At 36.3% G+C, this 16466-nt stretch overlaps 1 protein-coding gene and 1 non-coding gene across 2 annotated transcripts; one reads left to right on the top strand and one right to left on the bottom strand.

Annotated features, from left to right (window-relative positions):
* Positions 1-664: 664 nt before the first annotated feature.
* PRH75 (DEAD box RNA helicase (PRH75)) lies at positions 665-8890 on the bottom strand. Its single transcript, XM_010277679.3, has 14 exons — positions 8177-8890; positions 7528-7662; positions 7299-7439; positions 7070-7181; positions 4976-5046; positions 4696-4850; positions 4493-4604; positions 3990-4091; positions 3231-3291; positions 2972-3140; positions 2796-2892; positions 2625-2719; positions 1650-1783; positions 665-1303 (listed from the first exon to the last, which is right to left on the bottom strand). The coding sequence occupies exons 1-14, from the start codon at positions 8786-8788 to the stop codon at positions 1062-1064; spliced, it is 2238 nt and encodes a 745-aa protein (XP_010275981.1). The 5' UTR covers positions 8789-8890; the 3' UTR covers positions 665-1061.
* A 97-nt stretch (positions 8891-8987) lies between these two features.
* TRNAV-AAC (transfer RNA valine (anticodon AAC)) lies at positions 8988-9061 on the top strand. The gene has a single exon. It is a non-coding gene; the product is annotated as a tRNA-Val (tRNA).
* The last annotated feature ends 7405 nt before the right edge of the window (positions 9062-16466 follow it).

Here is a 16466-nt window from a genome sequence, read left to right as displayed (position 1 = left end):
GACCAGTCCAAAATAGTCCAAAATATTCATTGCACTGGAGAGGATTGGACCAAATCCAGTCCAATTGACACCCCTACGGCCAACTTTCCAAGGATGCAAACAGATCAGATCACGAATCAAGGTATATCTGAATCAGATCCAATACTGTTCATTGCATATCTAATCCAATCCAAGATTTGATAGGCCTGGATCTGAATTCAAATCCAATCAGTAAGTCGGATATTCAGATCTGTTCCAATCTGATTTGTTTTCTTGAAAAATTAATAAATTGTTAAAGGAAAAAAAATATACCAATTTAAATAAAACAAAAAATATAAATATTTTTTAATTATTTTCATCATATATATATATATATAGAAAATAAATAATATAACAAATTAAATAAAAATACAATATAAATAATATATTTATAAATAAATATATAACATATATGTATTATATATATTATATATCAAATCGAATCCAATCCTATTTATGATTGGATCCTATTATCTCCTACTATCGCATCGGGGTGATCCGGATTCGACATGGGACAGTGCAGGTACGACACCCTTAAGCCCTCTATCCTTGAGAAGTAAACAATACAAAGGAGAGTCATTTCACTCTTTTTGTGGCGATTTTATATACCCTGACATGACATTACCTTTTCAAACAACACTACTAATTTTGTGAACTTAACAAACTTGACAATTTTTTTGTAAATCAAGTCTTACAGTACCTGAAGAGTTAACCAATCAGAACACCAGGTGATTGGTCCTACAGTACAAAAAAGGCAAACTTCTAATAGAATTGGAAGAAAAGAACCAGGATGAGGAAAAAAATCCTGGTAAAAATAGGATACGACCAAAACTTTAAAGAACAGACTATACTGTAATAAATTTCATCAGAATGATTTTCAACTTGAATATGGGCCCGACTGACCTGAATGAACAGTTTCCAATTGCGGTCTTACTCTCTCCTGTTCCTGTAACCTAGCTACCTTAACGCAAATCAGTTTCTAATGTTCCTTTGAAATCTCTGACAGCACCTGTTAACGTTCCCACTTATTGCCGGTTTCCAACCTAGCTCCTTCTCCCCCACTTGTTTCCATTGCTAGCTCCTCTGCGACCATTGAAACCATTGGAAAATCTACCATTTCCCCTGCTGACTCCTCCTCTTCCACCAGAAAATCTTCCACCACCACTTCTCCTATCAGAGAAACCACCACCACCACCACCAAATCGTCCTCTTGACAGGTCTCTTTCTTGTAAGCGTGGCAATGCTTTCACCACCTCAATGCTCACATTTGCTGCACTTTCTTGACCTGCAAGAAATATGTTCGTCACTGTTAAGTGTGGTACCAACTATCAAACAATAATTAAGGATCAAGCATTCTAGCACATAAAAGGAACCAATATAAAATGGTGAAGGTAAACCAAGGACAAGACTCTAATCGTCGAGCCAAACTGAGGTAAAATCCAGAAAAGAGCTAATTTCACCCATGCTTGTAGTTAGAAGTGCTCAACCATTTTACCAAAAATTTAATACCTTAAACCAACACTGTTAATACCCAGACTTTAACTGCCATGAAAGGAACATAAAATAAACGACCAACAGTTTTGGGTTAACTTTAGCAAATATTCTTCATTGATCTTAATAAGAAAATATACCTGCAATAAATGTGTCCAAATCTTCAGATGGCACATCAAACACTGCACCATTCCCATCAGCTGTAAGGGTAAGCCCCTTCACTGTCTCAACCTTTTCCTCAGGTAAGAACCTCCTCAAGACACTATAAGCAAACCTGATACAAAATTCAAAAGGTATAGAATCAGCACATAATTCGGCAATTTTTTAGCAGCCAGTAAGTACAAGAAACACAGGATAGTTTCTTTTCTCTAGTTGTAATTGCAACAGTATTTAAGACCACACCATACTTGAGCATTCTTACATACTTGAGCACATTCTTGCAATAACATAAATAAGCTATATGGCAATAGATAGATTAGCTCAGATATTAACTATCGCTTATGTCTTGACTTTGGCATACTGTGAAGTTTAACTCGTCAAAAGAAATCCAATGGTCACAAAAATATTGCCAATCCAATGGTTCCAAACATTGAATTACCCTGAAATCCTACTATCACAGGTATGGCCCACTAATTGGTTGGTCCTAGTTAAAGAGTGAAACCAATCATCTGAGTATCCACAAGGGATAAATTTTATGGGCCTCTGTCTGAAAGGGTCTATGAATGACCTTTCTAATGACATAGATGTTCACATCACTCAATCTTCTCTTAAGAAGCTTTTGAATGACAAGACCATTAAATGTGTTTTCACAAATGTGTTCTTAAAAATACCCCTGCCAGGGTGCACTTGAGATATGCATCTTAAATGGCAATTGATGTTATTTGTCAGCTAAGAGTGATAAAAATCTGTGCCTAAAAGAATGGATCCTGAAGAAAGGAGTACCTCATTCTTCAGTGAATTATAGTTATATAAGAAACACAATGGGAGATTTTCAAATTTCTTGCAAACCTGAATGGATGTTTGTGAAATTTATTCTAATAATAGTATCAGAATAGAATACGTAAAAACTAAGAAATGCAACATGAATATTAAAGGGTAAAATTTCAAAAACTCACGATGGTGAGTAGAAGGTTTGTCCAGTCTCAAGAAGTACAGTAGCATAGTTCTCCATAGATGTAAGAAGTGACCTACTCTTTATTTCAGTATAACCCTGTGTAAAGTGGTCAGATCAGTATCTCAACCAACAGAATTAATAATTGAAAACTGGAGGAAATACAATGACATACAGCTGCCTTAGCAAGTGCTTTTGCAAGTAATTCTGCTGCTGAGAGACCAGATGTACTCAGAAGTTCCTCTGCTGCCGACTTGAATGCAGGAATTACACTATACAACAAGATATTCAATATGTAGAGACGGAATTAACAAAAACATATTGAAGATAACATACAAGATGAAGAAATACCTATCCGAGACTCGAGCAATTGTTTCAGCTGCTTCTAAACCAGCAGCCTTGGCAACATCAGCTGGCTGGGGAGCAGAAATGTGCTCAAATTTCACCCCTGATTCTCTCTCTATCTTAGAAATGTTTGACCTCCTAGGATCATAAAGCATAACAGCAACCCCGGTATTTCCTATAGAAGTCCATGACCAACATGTCAACAGCTCATAAAAATCCAAAGCCCAAAACCCAAAGTGAACATTAAAAATGACAGGGAAATTACCTGCTCTCCCTGTGCGACCAGATCGATGGATATATGCTTCTACATCTCGAGGGGGCTCACACTGGAAAAATCATAATCAGTAAAGATAACTGAGATAAATGTAATCCAACACAATGTTTTAAAACACGGAGGCATACACAAGGCATTCCACTACCTAGAGGCGTGAGGCATAGTTCAGAACGCAACAGGTGTAAGCCTCCCAAACACAATGAGGCATAAGCCTCCTTAAGAGGAAGGTTAGGAGGAGGATGAAGAGGAAGGGGGGATCTCATTTTTTCTTTATTTTTAATAAAAATATTTTATATTAAGAACAAAGATGCATAACATTTGTTGAAAGGGAGGGGGGGTCTGGGGGGCAAAGCCCCCCAGCCGAAGGAGAAAGGGGCAAACCACTTTCTTTCCCCTTATCTTTTCTTCCCTTCCCTTTCCTTTTCTTTTCTTTCATTTTGTCTTTTTTCTTCTCTTTCTTTTTCTTTCCCTTCCCTTTCTTATCCATTCCTTTCCTTTTTTTTCTTTCTTTTTTTCTGTCTTTTTATATAAGATGCGCATGAGGTGCATAAGGCGCACACCTCATGAAAAAAGCGCATGAGGCGTACGCCTCTTGCACCTGAGGCATATGCCTCAGAGGTCAGCACCTCTGACATACGCCTCAGGGCGTTTTGGGAGCGCCTTGCCTGGAAGCACGCCTCCAGGCGTACACCTCCCACGCCTTTTAAAACACTGATCCAACAAAATATAGAAAAGAGAAGATATGCCAACCTGAATGATCAACTGTACATCATTGATATCTAAACCACGTGCTGCAACATTTGTGGCTACTAATATCATAAACTTCCCAGATCTGAAACCAGAAAGTGTGACCTACAAGAGATCATCAAAACCCAAGAGTAAATAATTTTTTGAACAATAAAAAAAGGAAATCATAACAGGGTAGTCCAACATCTTTGATCAGAAAGCTGAATGGGATGTTAGAATGGAAACTAGACAGTTCTATAAAAACAGATACTGATTACCTTAAGTTATTTTTTGGTGAATCAACTGGATATATTTTGAAGATTGAAAGGTCAGCATATTTTTCCATCAGAAGTAACTTACCTCAAGTTGAAGGGGCTAGAAGGGCAAAGGAATATACTGACCCTATATAGTTATGGGATTAAACAAAATGGACTGGAAAAATAGGAGCCATGTACTGACCCTATATAGTTATTACTTGGGGGAAGGCCTGGATGAGATGATGATGATGATGATGATAAGTAACTTACCTCACGTTGGGACTGTTGTATGTCCCCATGCAAAGCTCTTGCTCCCGGAAGTAACCCAGCAAGTTCAGAAGCAGAATCCTTTGTCTCAGTGAAAATAATTGTGCGACCCCCACTGAATCAGTAGATAAGAGAAAACTCAAGTTACAAGACATACTAGAGAATAATAAAGAAGATTGTGATCAGCACATTAGAAATAAACAGACCTGCTATAACAGCGAATAATATCTGGAATAACCTGAGATCTGGCAGAACCAGAACAGGGGAGAACTATATGTCTAACATTGGCACTAGCCTTCATTTTTTCATTGCCAACAAGATCTGCTGTTTTCTTATCTGGCTTTAGAAATCTGGAAGCAATCTGGCAATTAATAAAACAGGAATCAGACAGCCTTTCTTTCCCTCTCTTTAGAGAATGTTTAGGGAAATATAAACTTCAAATACATATCATAAAAGCAAATCTAACAGAGTGGTTTAGGGACGAACCTGCTTCACCCAATCAGGCAATGTAGCACTGAAAAGAAGTGTCTGAACTTTGCTTGCATCCTTCACATTCCCTGCAATGTCCAAGGTTGGGATGGTTAACCCTTCTCAATGGTTCCCTAATACTGATGCAATATCATCATTCTGAAATGAAATTAATCACACCATTTTCTAGCTATTTGACACCAAAGCTTCACCAAGGTAGTCAATATTTTAGTCAATAATGAGCAGTAAATTTTTCATAAACCATATAGAGAGAGAACCCCTCTTAAAAGGATTTCCTAATAGCAGCACAGCAAAACGGAAGCTGGTTAAACAGTTTTTTATTTATAGGCCAAAAAAAAGACCAAAGCAAAGAAAATACTCAGGATTCCTATCTAACGCCTGCGACTGGAGCCCACAAAACAAGGTCTGGCCTCCATACCCTTCCCCCAACCAAAGAACCAGTCAAGGCGTTTTCTAATCTAGGATAGGAATCTATGCTAACAAGATTTTCAGAAGGGAAACCAGAGCCTCTTCCTTTGCCTCTCTTCATTAAAGCAAAGGAGCCATTGTTTACAAAGGTCATATGAAACAAGGACCTTTTTCTGCTAATAATATCCAAATAATCACCACTTGGCAGTACCCTTTGTCACTGATCCATTCTATTCTGAAGAATAATCTCATTTGAGGCCTTTTAAGATAGATAGTAATTTAGATCATAATGAGCTTTCTTTACCCAATGCAGTGAAGCTCATAAACAGATTGCCAATATGGACTTAACGCCCCAGTCCTCCCACCCCCTCAAAATCCAATGCTGCACATGGTCCACCAAATATGCTAGGAACCAGTTTATTTTTCCCCCAACCATTTATTTAGCTTAAGAAAATATAAAGAACATAGAAGAAAACATGACATTACTCAAATATTTTCTTAACTTGTAAAGTGCCTCCTTGTCGTCTGTTATTATTTATACTGTTAAATAGATTAAACACACATAAAACATCCAATTATATTATACAAAAAGCATTTAAACCAATAGATAAATATTTCTGTGATGCATATGATTCAGATAAGCATACTATTGTATATTTATATAGTAAACGATAGCAAGTGTGTATGAGGTATTGAGATGGCAGTGATTAGGAGCTTATCTCTCAGAGATGTGAAGGAGGCGTCGTTGATGCTAGGAGGGTAGGGAAGGTGGTGGAAAGAATAAGAGTACTGCATGTGCGCCTGGTAGGCAGAGTTGTGGGAAAGGAAATGGAAGTGGAGAAAATAGAAGCACGAGCAGTGATGGAATGGGGGAAGAAGAAGGTAATGGGAGTAAGAAAGTTGAACAAGGACTTCTTCTATTCATGTTACAAAATTGACAGTATGCAGAGTGGATTTTGGAAACAAAAAATTTGAAGAGAAGAGAGTTTGACTTGAGGTTGGATTGGTGGTTCCCAGCGGTTGAAGGGATATTTGCAGGCAGAAGAAAATGTCCAGTGTGGATCAGAGTGGAAGGCATTCCACTGCTTTCCTAAAGCATTTTAACATTTAAGGACATTGGCAAGTGCTGCGGCAGATTTCTGAAGTTCAATGATAGCTTTTCGAAAGGACAAGGCATAGTTACTTTTGACAAGTAATTAAAGCATGGTATAGTGGTGGATCTGTTGTTTTTCAACCTAAAGACCAACGTTTAAATCTTCTTACTTATAGTTTTATACCAAAAAAACATGGGTTATAGTAATTAGCAGGATTTAATGGCATTTGAGGAAGTCAATTAGACAACTTTGAATCTGAATAATAGCCTTATATATAGGCATTAATGCATGAACATGAATGCTTTAAGTACAAAGTTAATGCTGAATATAGGAGTCAATGCCAGAGATTTGGAAAGTGAGAAAGATAGTTGAGTTAATCTGTGACTCCAGACAATCGTATGCCCAAGGAAAAGAAAATAAGGACATGGAAATTTGTTCCATAGCAAAGCAACTTAAACAGAATCATGCTAGATTGCTACTGAAACCACATCATGCTAGATTTTAATCATGAATATGTAGAACATTATACAACTTGTGCTGGAAGAAAACCACATAGGAATTGCAATTGTTAATATGGCAAAAAATGTACCTAGAATAAGTTCAACATCTTCAACAAAACCCATCCTCAGCATCTCATCAGCCTCATCAAGGACACGAAATTTTAATTCAGTTAAGTCAATATTTCCCCTCTCTATATGATCCTACACAATAAGTTTGTGGAGGTTAGAATGTAGGACAACTAAATAAACAAAAAAGCTTGTGAGTTATGCCTTAAATAGCCTTAACAAAACCTTTTTGACACTAGATAAATAAAATACCTTGACACGCCCAGGAGTTCCAATAACTATATCAACCCCTCTTCTCAGTTTAATCTCTTGAGATTGATAAGGAGCTCCCCCGTATAAGCAGCATGAAGTTAATCCCACTGCCCCACCATAAACTTCGAAATCTTCATGGACCTGAAATCAGAAGGCAGGTCAAGCACATAAAGAAATATGCCATTTTCCCAGATTATCACAACCCTTCCAAGCATAGTAATGGTGGTACCTGTTTGGCCAACTCCCTTGTTGGCAGAAGAACCAGGACACTCGGTGCCCTTCCATATCCTGTCTTCCTTGATGCTTTTGTAGGTCCATTTGTTAAAGACTCTAATATGGGAAGAACAAATGCCAGGGTTTTGCCCTATAATAGTTCCAAAATCAAATTCAGAGAAACTATTATCTTCAGTGCAAGACAAAAATAAAACATGAATAGATTAATTGATGAATAATCAATATAGCATAATAAATTAGAGCATCGCATCAAGCCAGGACTAATCTATTACAAGATTCAGCTTCACGTATGAGCGTGCGGATTAAAATTGGGAACCTGGAAGTGCAGTTCGCTCAAGAAAAACGGTTTAAGGTATTAAAATGATGCAGAAAGCTGCAAATTTTCTCATGTCTCAAGGAAATTGTAACTACTAATTATAAATCCAAATGTCACATTCACAGAAATTATTCCAAGGAATGTCTCTTTTAATTGAATGAGATTGCGCATAGCCTTATAGTCATCATATAATGATCTCAACCATCCGACATATTGCGTTTTGGGAAGATAGTAACAATATTGGGAGGTTTTATTTAGGCAGTTGAAATTAACACCTTTTATAAGTTTCTACCTAGAAAAGCACAAAGGTTTGAAATGATTAGCTTACCTGACCAGTGCGAGCCCGACCGACCATATCAGAACCATCAACAATGGTATCGAATGTCATGGCCTGGATAGGGAAGAGGGATTCGATCCCTTTTGACTTCAACTGCTCCCTCAAAGCCTTGGAAATTCTGAAATTTGAAACCGCGTTAGGGTTTGCTTTTCCGTCAGCATCTGCCTCCCCTCCCTCATCGTCGGTGTTCTCAACCAGTCTAGGCTTCTTCTTTGAGGAACCATTGACTGCCACAGGCTTCGAACCCAACGGTTCGACCAGTTCAGAGCTGGTCTCGCTCTTCTCCTCCTCCCCATCCGCTACTTCAACAGCCTTTCTCTTCTTCTTTTTATCCTTCTGTTCGCTGCTTTTTTTCTTGTGTTTCTTCTTCTCCAACCAGCTCTGTTGTGAATCGTCACTGTTCAATTCTTCTTCTTCGGAGTCGGGTGGATTTGAATTGATCTTCTTATGAGTTTTCTCCTTGCTTTTTTTCTTCTCGATTGATTTGGAATTTGGGTTTTCGAGGAGGGTAGCGTTCTTCGTTGCCATCTTCTCTTTCTTCTTCTGTTTCTTGTCTTTTGGTTCTTCGGAGAAGAACGATTCTGCAATTGCAAGTGAAGGCATGACGAATAATAGAGTTTAAAGTCACAAGAACAGAAACAACTCTCCTGCTATAGAGGGTATGTCCAGAATGGCGCAGTTGCAGGAGAGAAAGAGGGAGCGGGAAGTGTTAGGGTTTGGGTTTTATAGGACTGTGGAACCTTTTGTTGTCGTAATATTTCAATATTTCAAGTAAATAAACCTAGCATATCAATGACATCAGGGTGTCGTGGTGTAGTTGGTTATCACGTCAGTCTAACACACTGAAGGTCTCCGGTTCGAGTCCGGGCGACGCCAACTTTATGAAATTTTCTTACCTTTTTATAAATTGCTAAATATTTTGAAAGTTGAAGTTCAGTACCTTATTTTATGCTAATTTCACTATATCCCCTGCTTTTTCAACATCCTTGTATCTACACCCCTTCCTGTTAACTCGACATTAAAAGGTTAACGGAAGTTGCTGAATTTATCATCCCAACATTTTTAGATGCCAAGATTGCCCTTTAATGACAACAGTAAAACACTATGGCCCGTTTGGTTTGCGGGAATAAAGTCTGGAATTGGAACAGGAATGGGTTATTCCGATTCCAACTGTTTGATTGGGCAGAATCAAATTCTCATTCCCATTCTTGGTGGAATGGCATTCTCCTTTTGAGTAAATGGTCATTCCCTCCCCCTCCCTTGGGAATGAAATCCCATTCATGTTGATTACAATTCTCATTTTCATTCTTATCTGAACCAAACAGACCATTCTAATTCCAATTCCAAATAATTTTGATTCTAATTCCACTATGAACCAAATGAGCCCTAAATTTTACATTGAACATAATACCTCAGAAAAAGTATTTAGCTTTTACACTTTTTGACATGGTTGCATAGGGATGCAAATGGATTTGATCGGATTCGAACAAGGTATGTTCAAATCCATTTCAACATTGTTCATGGCAAATCCGATCCGATTGGATCTAATAGGCTCAATCTGAATTTGAATCCTATCTATAAGTCGAATCTTTGGATCTGATTTGATCTTACTTGTTTATATAAATTGCTAAATATTCTAAAAGTTGTAGTTCAGTACCTTATTTTATGCTAATTGCACTATATCCCTTGTTTTTTCAACATCCTTGTATCTACACCCCTTCCTATTAACTAGACATTAAAATGTTAACGAAAGTTGATGTTATCATCCCAACATTTTTAAATGCCAAGATTGCCCTTTAATAAAAATAATAAAACACTATGGCCTATTTGGTTCGCGGGAATAAGGTCTGGAATTGGAACCGGAATGGAATAGGTTATTCCAATTCCAACAGTTTGGTTGGGCAAAATCGAAATCCCATTCCCATTCCTGGTGGAATGGCATTCCCCTTTTGAGGGAATGGTCATTCCCTCCCCTTTCTTTGGGAATGAAATCCCATTCATGTTGATTTAAATTCTCGTTTTCATTATTATCCGAACCAAACAAAATATACGAATAGACCATTCTAATTCCAATTCCAATGTATTTTGGTTCCAATTCCACTATGAACCAAATGAACCCTAAATTTTACATTGAACATAATACCTTAGAAAAAGTATTTAGCTTTTACACTTTTTGTCATCGTTGCATAGGGATGCAAACGGATTTGATCATATTCGAATAAGGGTATATCCAAATCTGATATGACATTGTTCATGGCGAATCCGATCCGATCGGATCTGATAGGCCTTAATCTGAATTTGAATCCTATATATAAGTCAGATCTTCGGATCTGATCCGATCTGACTTGTTTTCTTTAAAAACTAATAAATTATTAAAATAAAAATAAAACATACCAATTTAAATATAAAAAAAAAAAACAAAAAATACAAGTATTTTTAATTATTTCCATCATATATATATATATACATGTTTTTTATAAAAAATAAATAATATGACAAATTTATAAAAATACAATATAAATAATATATTTATAAATAAATATATAACATATATCGGATCGAATCTTCTCAAATCGGATAAGGGAGTGATGTTCCGATTTCTGATCAGATACTATTATCCGATCCAAAGATCCAAATCAAAGTGATCTGAATTTGACCAAATAGGATCAGATCAGGATCAGGATCCAATGCATTTGCACCTACACCCCCTCTCTTATTTATATGATGCCTAGATCGAATCAGGTTGCATTTGGCATTCCTTATTTTAAGGATTTAACTTCTTTTTTATATTAAAATAAAATACTCTTATGAATACTGAGTTTTTATATTAACAGAATGAATGCCTAATGCAGCCTAACCCATCTTCATTTCAAACCGCCAATAGTCTCTGCTTGAGGGGTCGACAAAACAACCCCCCCCCCTCAGGCCCTCACACACGTACATATTTATGTGATCTTGGGCTGAAGGTTGTGATAAGGGCTTCTAAATCAATGGCAAACCAGAAAGACTACATTTCTTCTGCATTAAAAATTTGGTAAGTGTTTGAGCCTAAACCCCTTATTCTACATACCAATCCTAGGCTATGTTTCTTTTGTATCAGAAAAATGGTTGTTTAACGCATTTCCCATCCTAAGGTATATGGGTGTTTAAACCTTTAAACCCCTCTATATTAGAAAATAATGTTGTTTAACCCTAAGTTTGAGGTGTTTAACCCATCGTTCTACATTAATTTTCATCATAAGGTAGAAGTGTTTAACCCTATAAAACCCTCTATCCAGCTTAGTTACCCTTCAAAACCCTTTGATATTCTAGTCACATTTAAGTATCTAAACCTGGTTTATCACTACTATATATATACCATGTTGTAGATTACTAAGCTTGGTGGTAAAAAACTTGGGATCCTCACCATTCTTTGATTCTTTGGTATGACAGTTGAACCACCTATTTGGTTGTAATTGTCCTCCATGGAAATAATGTAAGAATGGGTTGAGACTGGCTTCCACTTTGGCAATCCTAAAGTTCTTAAAGGATAGTCAAAATTTGTTTATTTGACTATCCTAAAGTTCCTAGAGTTATGCCAATCATGTGTGAGAGGGGGTGTTCTTCAACGTAAAGTTCCATGGCAATTCTAAATTTGGAAAATGTTATGTGTCATTCCTAAAGTTCCATGGCACCGATATTTCAAGTATTTTATATAGATAGACACTAAGGGGCCATTTGAGGACCTTTTGAGATGGTGATGGTTTTGTAAGGAAAAAAAGTCAAAAAAGATTTTAAACTTAAAAAAAAAATGGGATTAAATTCATGGATATTGGTTATTCACGTAAACTTTTTAGGGGTGGAATTCTCATCCCAATATTTATCATAAGTTTCGGGTTGCTTAAGTTTAGGCCACATATGATCATTAGGGAATTCTCATCACAATTAAGGGCCTGTTTGGCTTATGAGAATGGGTCTGGAATCACAATTGGAATGAGCCATTCTGATTCCAACAGTTTGGCTGGACGGAATTGGAATCCCATTTCCATTCCCGATGGAATGACATTTCCATATTTGAGGGGATGGTCATTTCCTCCCTCTCCCTTGGGAATGAAATCCTATTCTAGTTAACTCTATTTTCCATTCTAGTTCCTGTCTGAACCAAACAGACTATGAGAGTAGACCATTCTGATTTCGATTTCAAGAGATTCGGATTCCAATTATGAACCAAATGAACCCTAAAAATGTTTAAGGGTCTATTTGGTTTGGAATTTGAATCGGAATCGGAATGCCCTATTCCCATAGTTTGTTTGGTTCATACAAAAATGGGAATGGGAATTGAAATCAGCAATGATGGGATTTCATTCCCAAGTGAGGAGCAAGGAATGGTCATTCCCTCAAATGAGGGAATGCCATTCCAGCAGGAATGAGAATGGGATTCTGATTCCGTCCAACCAAATAGTTGGATTTGGAATAACCCATTCCGATTCCAATAAGTTCTGATCACCATTGAAAAGTTAACAAATCCATTTTATTAACAATAACTTGCTATTGTTTTACGAAAAATATACTTAGGTCATGTTTGGTTTGCAATTGAAACTGGAATCAGAATCATTCGGAATGGCCTACTCCAATAGTTTGTTTGGTTCAGATAGAAATGTGAATGAGAATTAAAATTAACAGGAATGAGATTTCGTTCCTAAGAGAGGGGCAGAGAATGGTCATTCTCTCAAGTGAGAGAATACAATTCTAGTAGGAATGGGAATGGTATTCCGATTCCACCCAACCAAACAGTTGAAATCGGAATAGCCTATTCCGGCTTTAATTCTAGACCCATATTCCTGCAAACCAAACGGGGCATAATCAGGTTGGCAAGTGATATTAAGAAAATAGAAAAGAAAAAAAGATTGGCAAAAGATGGTACATGTGTTCCGACAAGGGAAGGGGTAGTAACCTTGAAAGTCTAGTACGGGGTACCAAGCCAAGCTGACGAGGGTATGGGTTAAGATCGACAACCTAGTATGGGGTACCATTACAAGGGTTAAGAATGACAGTCTAGTAGGGGTGTAAACGGATTAGGACTGTCAATGGGTTAGGCCTACCTGATTGACCCGAACCATCCGAATTGTATTTATCGGTTATGGTTCTATGATTTATTCTGACAGATCGGTTCTGATTTTATTTTATGTGTCCCATTAATATCGGTTTGGGATCAGCTTTGACTGTCCCGAACCAATTATATATACATGTTTTAGAGTTATAGGTATGCCTAAAATTGTAATTTTACTTTTAACATCTAAAACCCTTGAGTTCAAAACCTTTTGGCCTTTACCCTTTCGTTTTGCTTTTGCTGCTTGAGGCTTTAGCTTCTAAAGTTCTACTATTCGCTTTTTCTTTCTTTGAGAAAGGTTCTCATCGTCGTCTCCACGTCTCACCGATTCTCAGTCACCATCGCCTCCTATACACCAGGCTCTACCATGGACAAAGAAAAAGAGAAGATGGGGTAGAATAAAAAAAGCTTATCACAGTTTAACCACCCATGTGAACCTCAGATTGGGAGTACCAGATAAATGGACAACTAGTAAGTGGACTCTAACTTAATTGATGGATATTTCAATTCTTGAATGAGGAGGCAGTTTGATTTCAAGATCACTGATATATGCATGTTTTCTTAGTTTTTTCCCATTAGCTTCAATTTAATTGCTATTATTTTGTTTTTAGTAAGGTTAAACTGGAATTATATAGGATTGTAGGCTATTTACAAATTGATTTTTAGCAAGATTATATAAGTATAACAAGTGTTTTTTTACAAATATCGTACTGATAACAAGTTATTGAAAAAAATGTTATTTTCTTATCAAATTAGCATCAAGTAAGTCATTTTTTTCTGTTGTATTCATTAGTAATATTAATTAATTAATTAATTAATATAGAATATTTTATCAACAACTACAGTTCTTACCATCTTAAGTATGGATTTTTATTGAATCGGGTCCAATCGGGTTAGACCCAATTGTTTCGACTGGCCCGTTGGTTTTATACCGGTTGTGAAATAATAGAATCGATCGAGTCTAATTCAGTTCCGGTACTATCGGTTTTAGCAGTTGGTTCGGAATGATTCTTCCCTGTCCTGAATCAAACCCGGACCATTGACAACCCTAAAATGGATCGAATTTGAATCGAATCAGGTAATATCCGAATTCAATTTGATATCTGATGGATATTGAAAATAAATATTCAAATTTGAATTCGATTAAATATTCAAATATTCGATTCGATTTGAATTTGACCAATTAATTATTTTAGGTAATTAATAAATATTTTATTTATATAAAATATATAAATATATAATTTAATTATTATATATAAATTATATAAAACATTTAAATATTTTATATATTATATATTATATATAATAATTAAATAATTGGTCAAATCTGGATATTTATCAAATCAAATCAAGTTAAATCATATTCAAATTCGATTCGATTATATCGAATCTCAAATCCAAAATCGGATTTTTTAATACACACCCTACAGTATGGGGTACCATTACAAGGTCTTTCAAATATATGTTTTGATTTATTAGTGCTCGTTGGTTTTTTTAGTGCTCATTAAAAACATAATGATTTCAAAGTAAAGAATTCAACCCTATTACCTAAGATAAAAAGTTAAGAAATCAACATCATAATTTTAAATTCCATTCACGTTTTATCATATGTAGGTAGTTCCAAGTAAAGAAAGTGTGACTACTTTGCTCGGTGTGACTCGATTAATGATGATGAACATGAGGACGATGCTTAGGATGAATGAAAGGCTCGCATGATGTTGATGACATGATAAATGCAATTAGACTCGATTTGGAAAGAGTGTAAATACAAATATATATGCCAGCTTAGTGTCAAAGATCATATATGAGTGTTGTAAATTCAATTAGATGGTTGTAGTTTTAATTAGTGCATCTTTATAGGTAGGGTGGAGCAGTACTGATAGTATTATAATGGTATTTTAGTTTATTTATGAGCATATCTTTATTTATTAGCCTTATACTTTAGCTGATTGGATTTGTCAAGGCTAGCTTGATTCAATAATCATATTGGCAAGTGAAAACACAACATATTAATAAACTGAATGAACTCAAAAGGACCTTGTACAATTTCAAATCCTCTGAATTTAAGGCTATCTTTGTAAGGAGTATAAATGTAAATATGAAAAGTGCAAAACCTTGTATTTTAATGTTATTTTGTATATATTTGTATTTTTATTCTTTTCAAACTGAGCCATGTACAGATGGAGATACACTGCATGAACTTAACGTGAAGATCCTGATTTGGAGAGTAAAATAGCATAGTTAAGTCCCTTTTAATTTCTTGCCAGTAAAAAGATCAGTGATGTAAAAATGTTATGATCCTAACTTTGTGGAAGTAGGTTAATCTTTAAAGCTTCAACAAATCATCTCTGGATGCTAAAGCCATCTGCGAACCATTCCATTGACCGAATTGCATAGGCTTGCCTTTCCCTACTTTTTCCTTCAAATCAAATACAGCCTTAGGGAATCCTTGTACCTACTCCCGTTTTTACCATTGGAATGATGATCATAGGGGAAATTCACGTGGGAGGGGGGGGGGGGGGGGGTTCAATTTGAAAGAGTGGGTTTCTTCTTCCTCCGATTTGCAGGAATAGGGGTCTGGATTCGAAATTGGAATGATCAATTCCGATTCCAACTGTTTGGTTGGGCGAAATTAGAATTCCATACCATACCCATTCTTGGTGGAATGACATTCCCCCATTTGAGGGAATGGTCATTCCCTCCCCCTCCCTTGTGAAAAAAATCTCATTTCATCTGATTCTAATTTCCATTTTAATTTCTATCTAGATCAAACAGACTATGTGAATAGACCATCCCAATTCTGGCTGCTAATCAGACCTATCCTAAGTATGCCTGAGCACTGTCAGACCAGCGACACAACACCACTTGAGAGGAACAATACAGGTAATATGCTTGACCTTTTGTCTTGAATGTATCAAGGTGAGGCATATGAGAGTTTGGGCTAGATTTTGGATGTGGATGCGAGGTATGTGTCGTCTCCTCTAGACTAGAATATAAAATCGTGATGCAACAATGGTAAAGTTGAACTAAATGCCGAAGGCGATTTTTCATAATGTTTATACTTTGGTGCCATAGAGTTTAAACTTTTCCAAATAAAATAAATTAAATCAGAATTTGTTTGACTTGGTATATTTTATACATCAAATGTAGAAATCTGTGATCCCCTTTATTCTGAGATTCTAGTTGCTAATT

This window comes from Nelumbo nucifera, chromosome 4 (assembly GCF_055504915.1).
Source record: "Nelumbo nucifera cultivar China Antique chromosome 4, China Antique-T2T, whole genome shotgun sequence".
In the NCBI taxonomy this organism is placed as follows: domain Eukaryota; kingdom Viridiplantae; phylum Streptophyta; class Magnoliopsida; order Proteales; family Nelumbonaceae; genus Nelumbo; species Nelumbo nucifera.
The sequence above is the reverse complement of the archived record's forward strand: the minus strand, read 5'-3'. Positions and strand labels throughout refer to the sequence as shown.

Bases quoted from the DNA above. Each gene is read 5' to 3' on its own strand.
- PRH75 (XM_010277679.3), bottom strand. From the start codon at position 8,788: ATGCCTTCACTTGCAATTGCAGAATCGTTCTTCTCCGAAGAACCAAAA. The intron at 3,292-3,989 runs GTTGGCATATCT...TGATTTTTCCAG, and splicing joins ATGTACAGTTGATCATTCAG to TGTGAGCCCCCTCGAGATGT. The intron at 2,720-2,795 runs GTATGTCATTGT...CACTTTACACAG, and splicing joins AAGCACTTGCTAAGGCAGCT to GGTTATACTGAAATAAAGAG.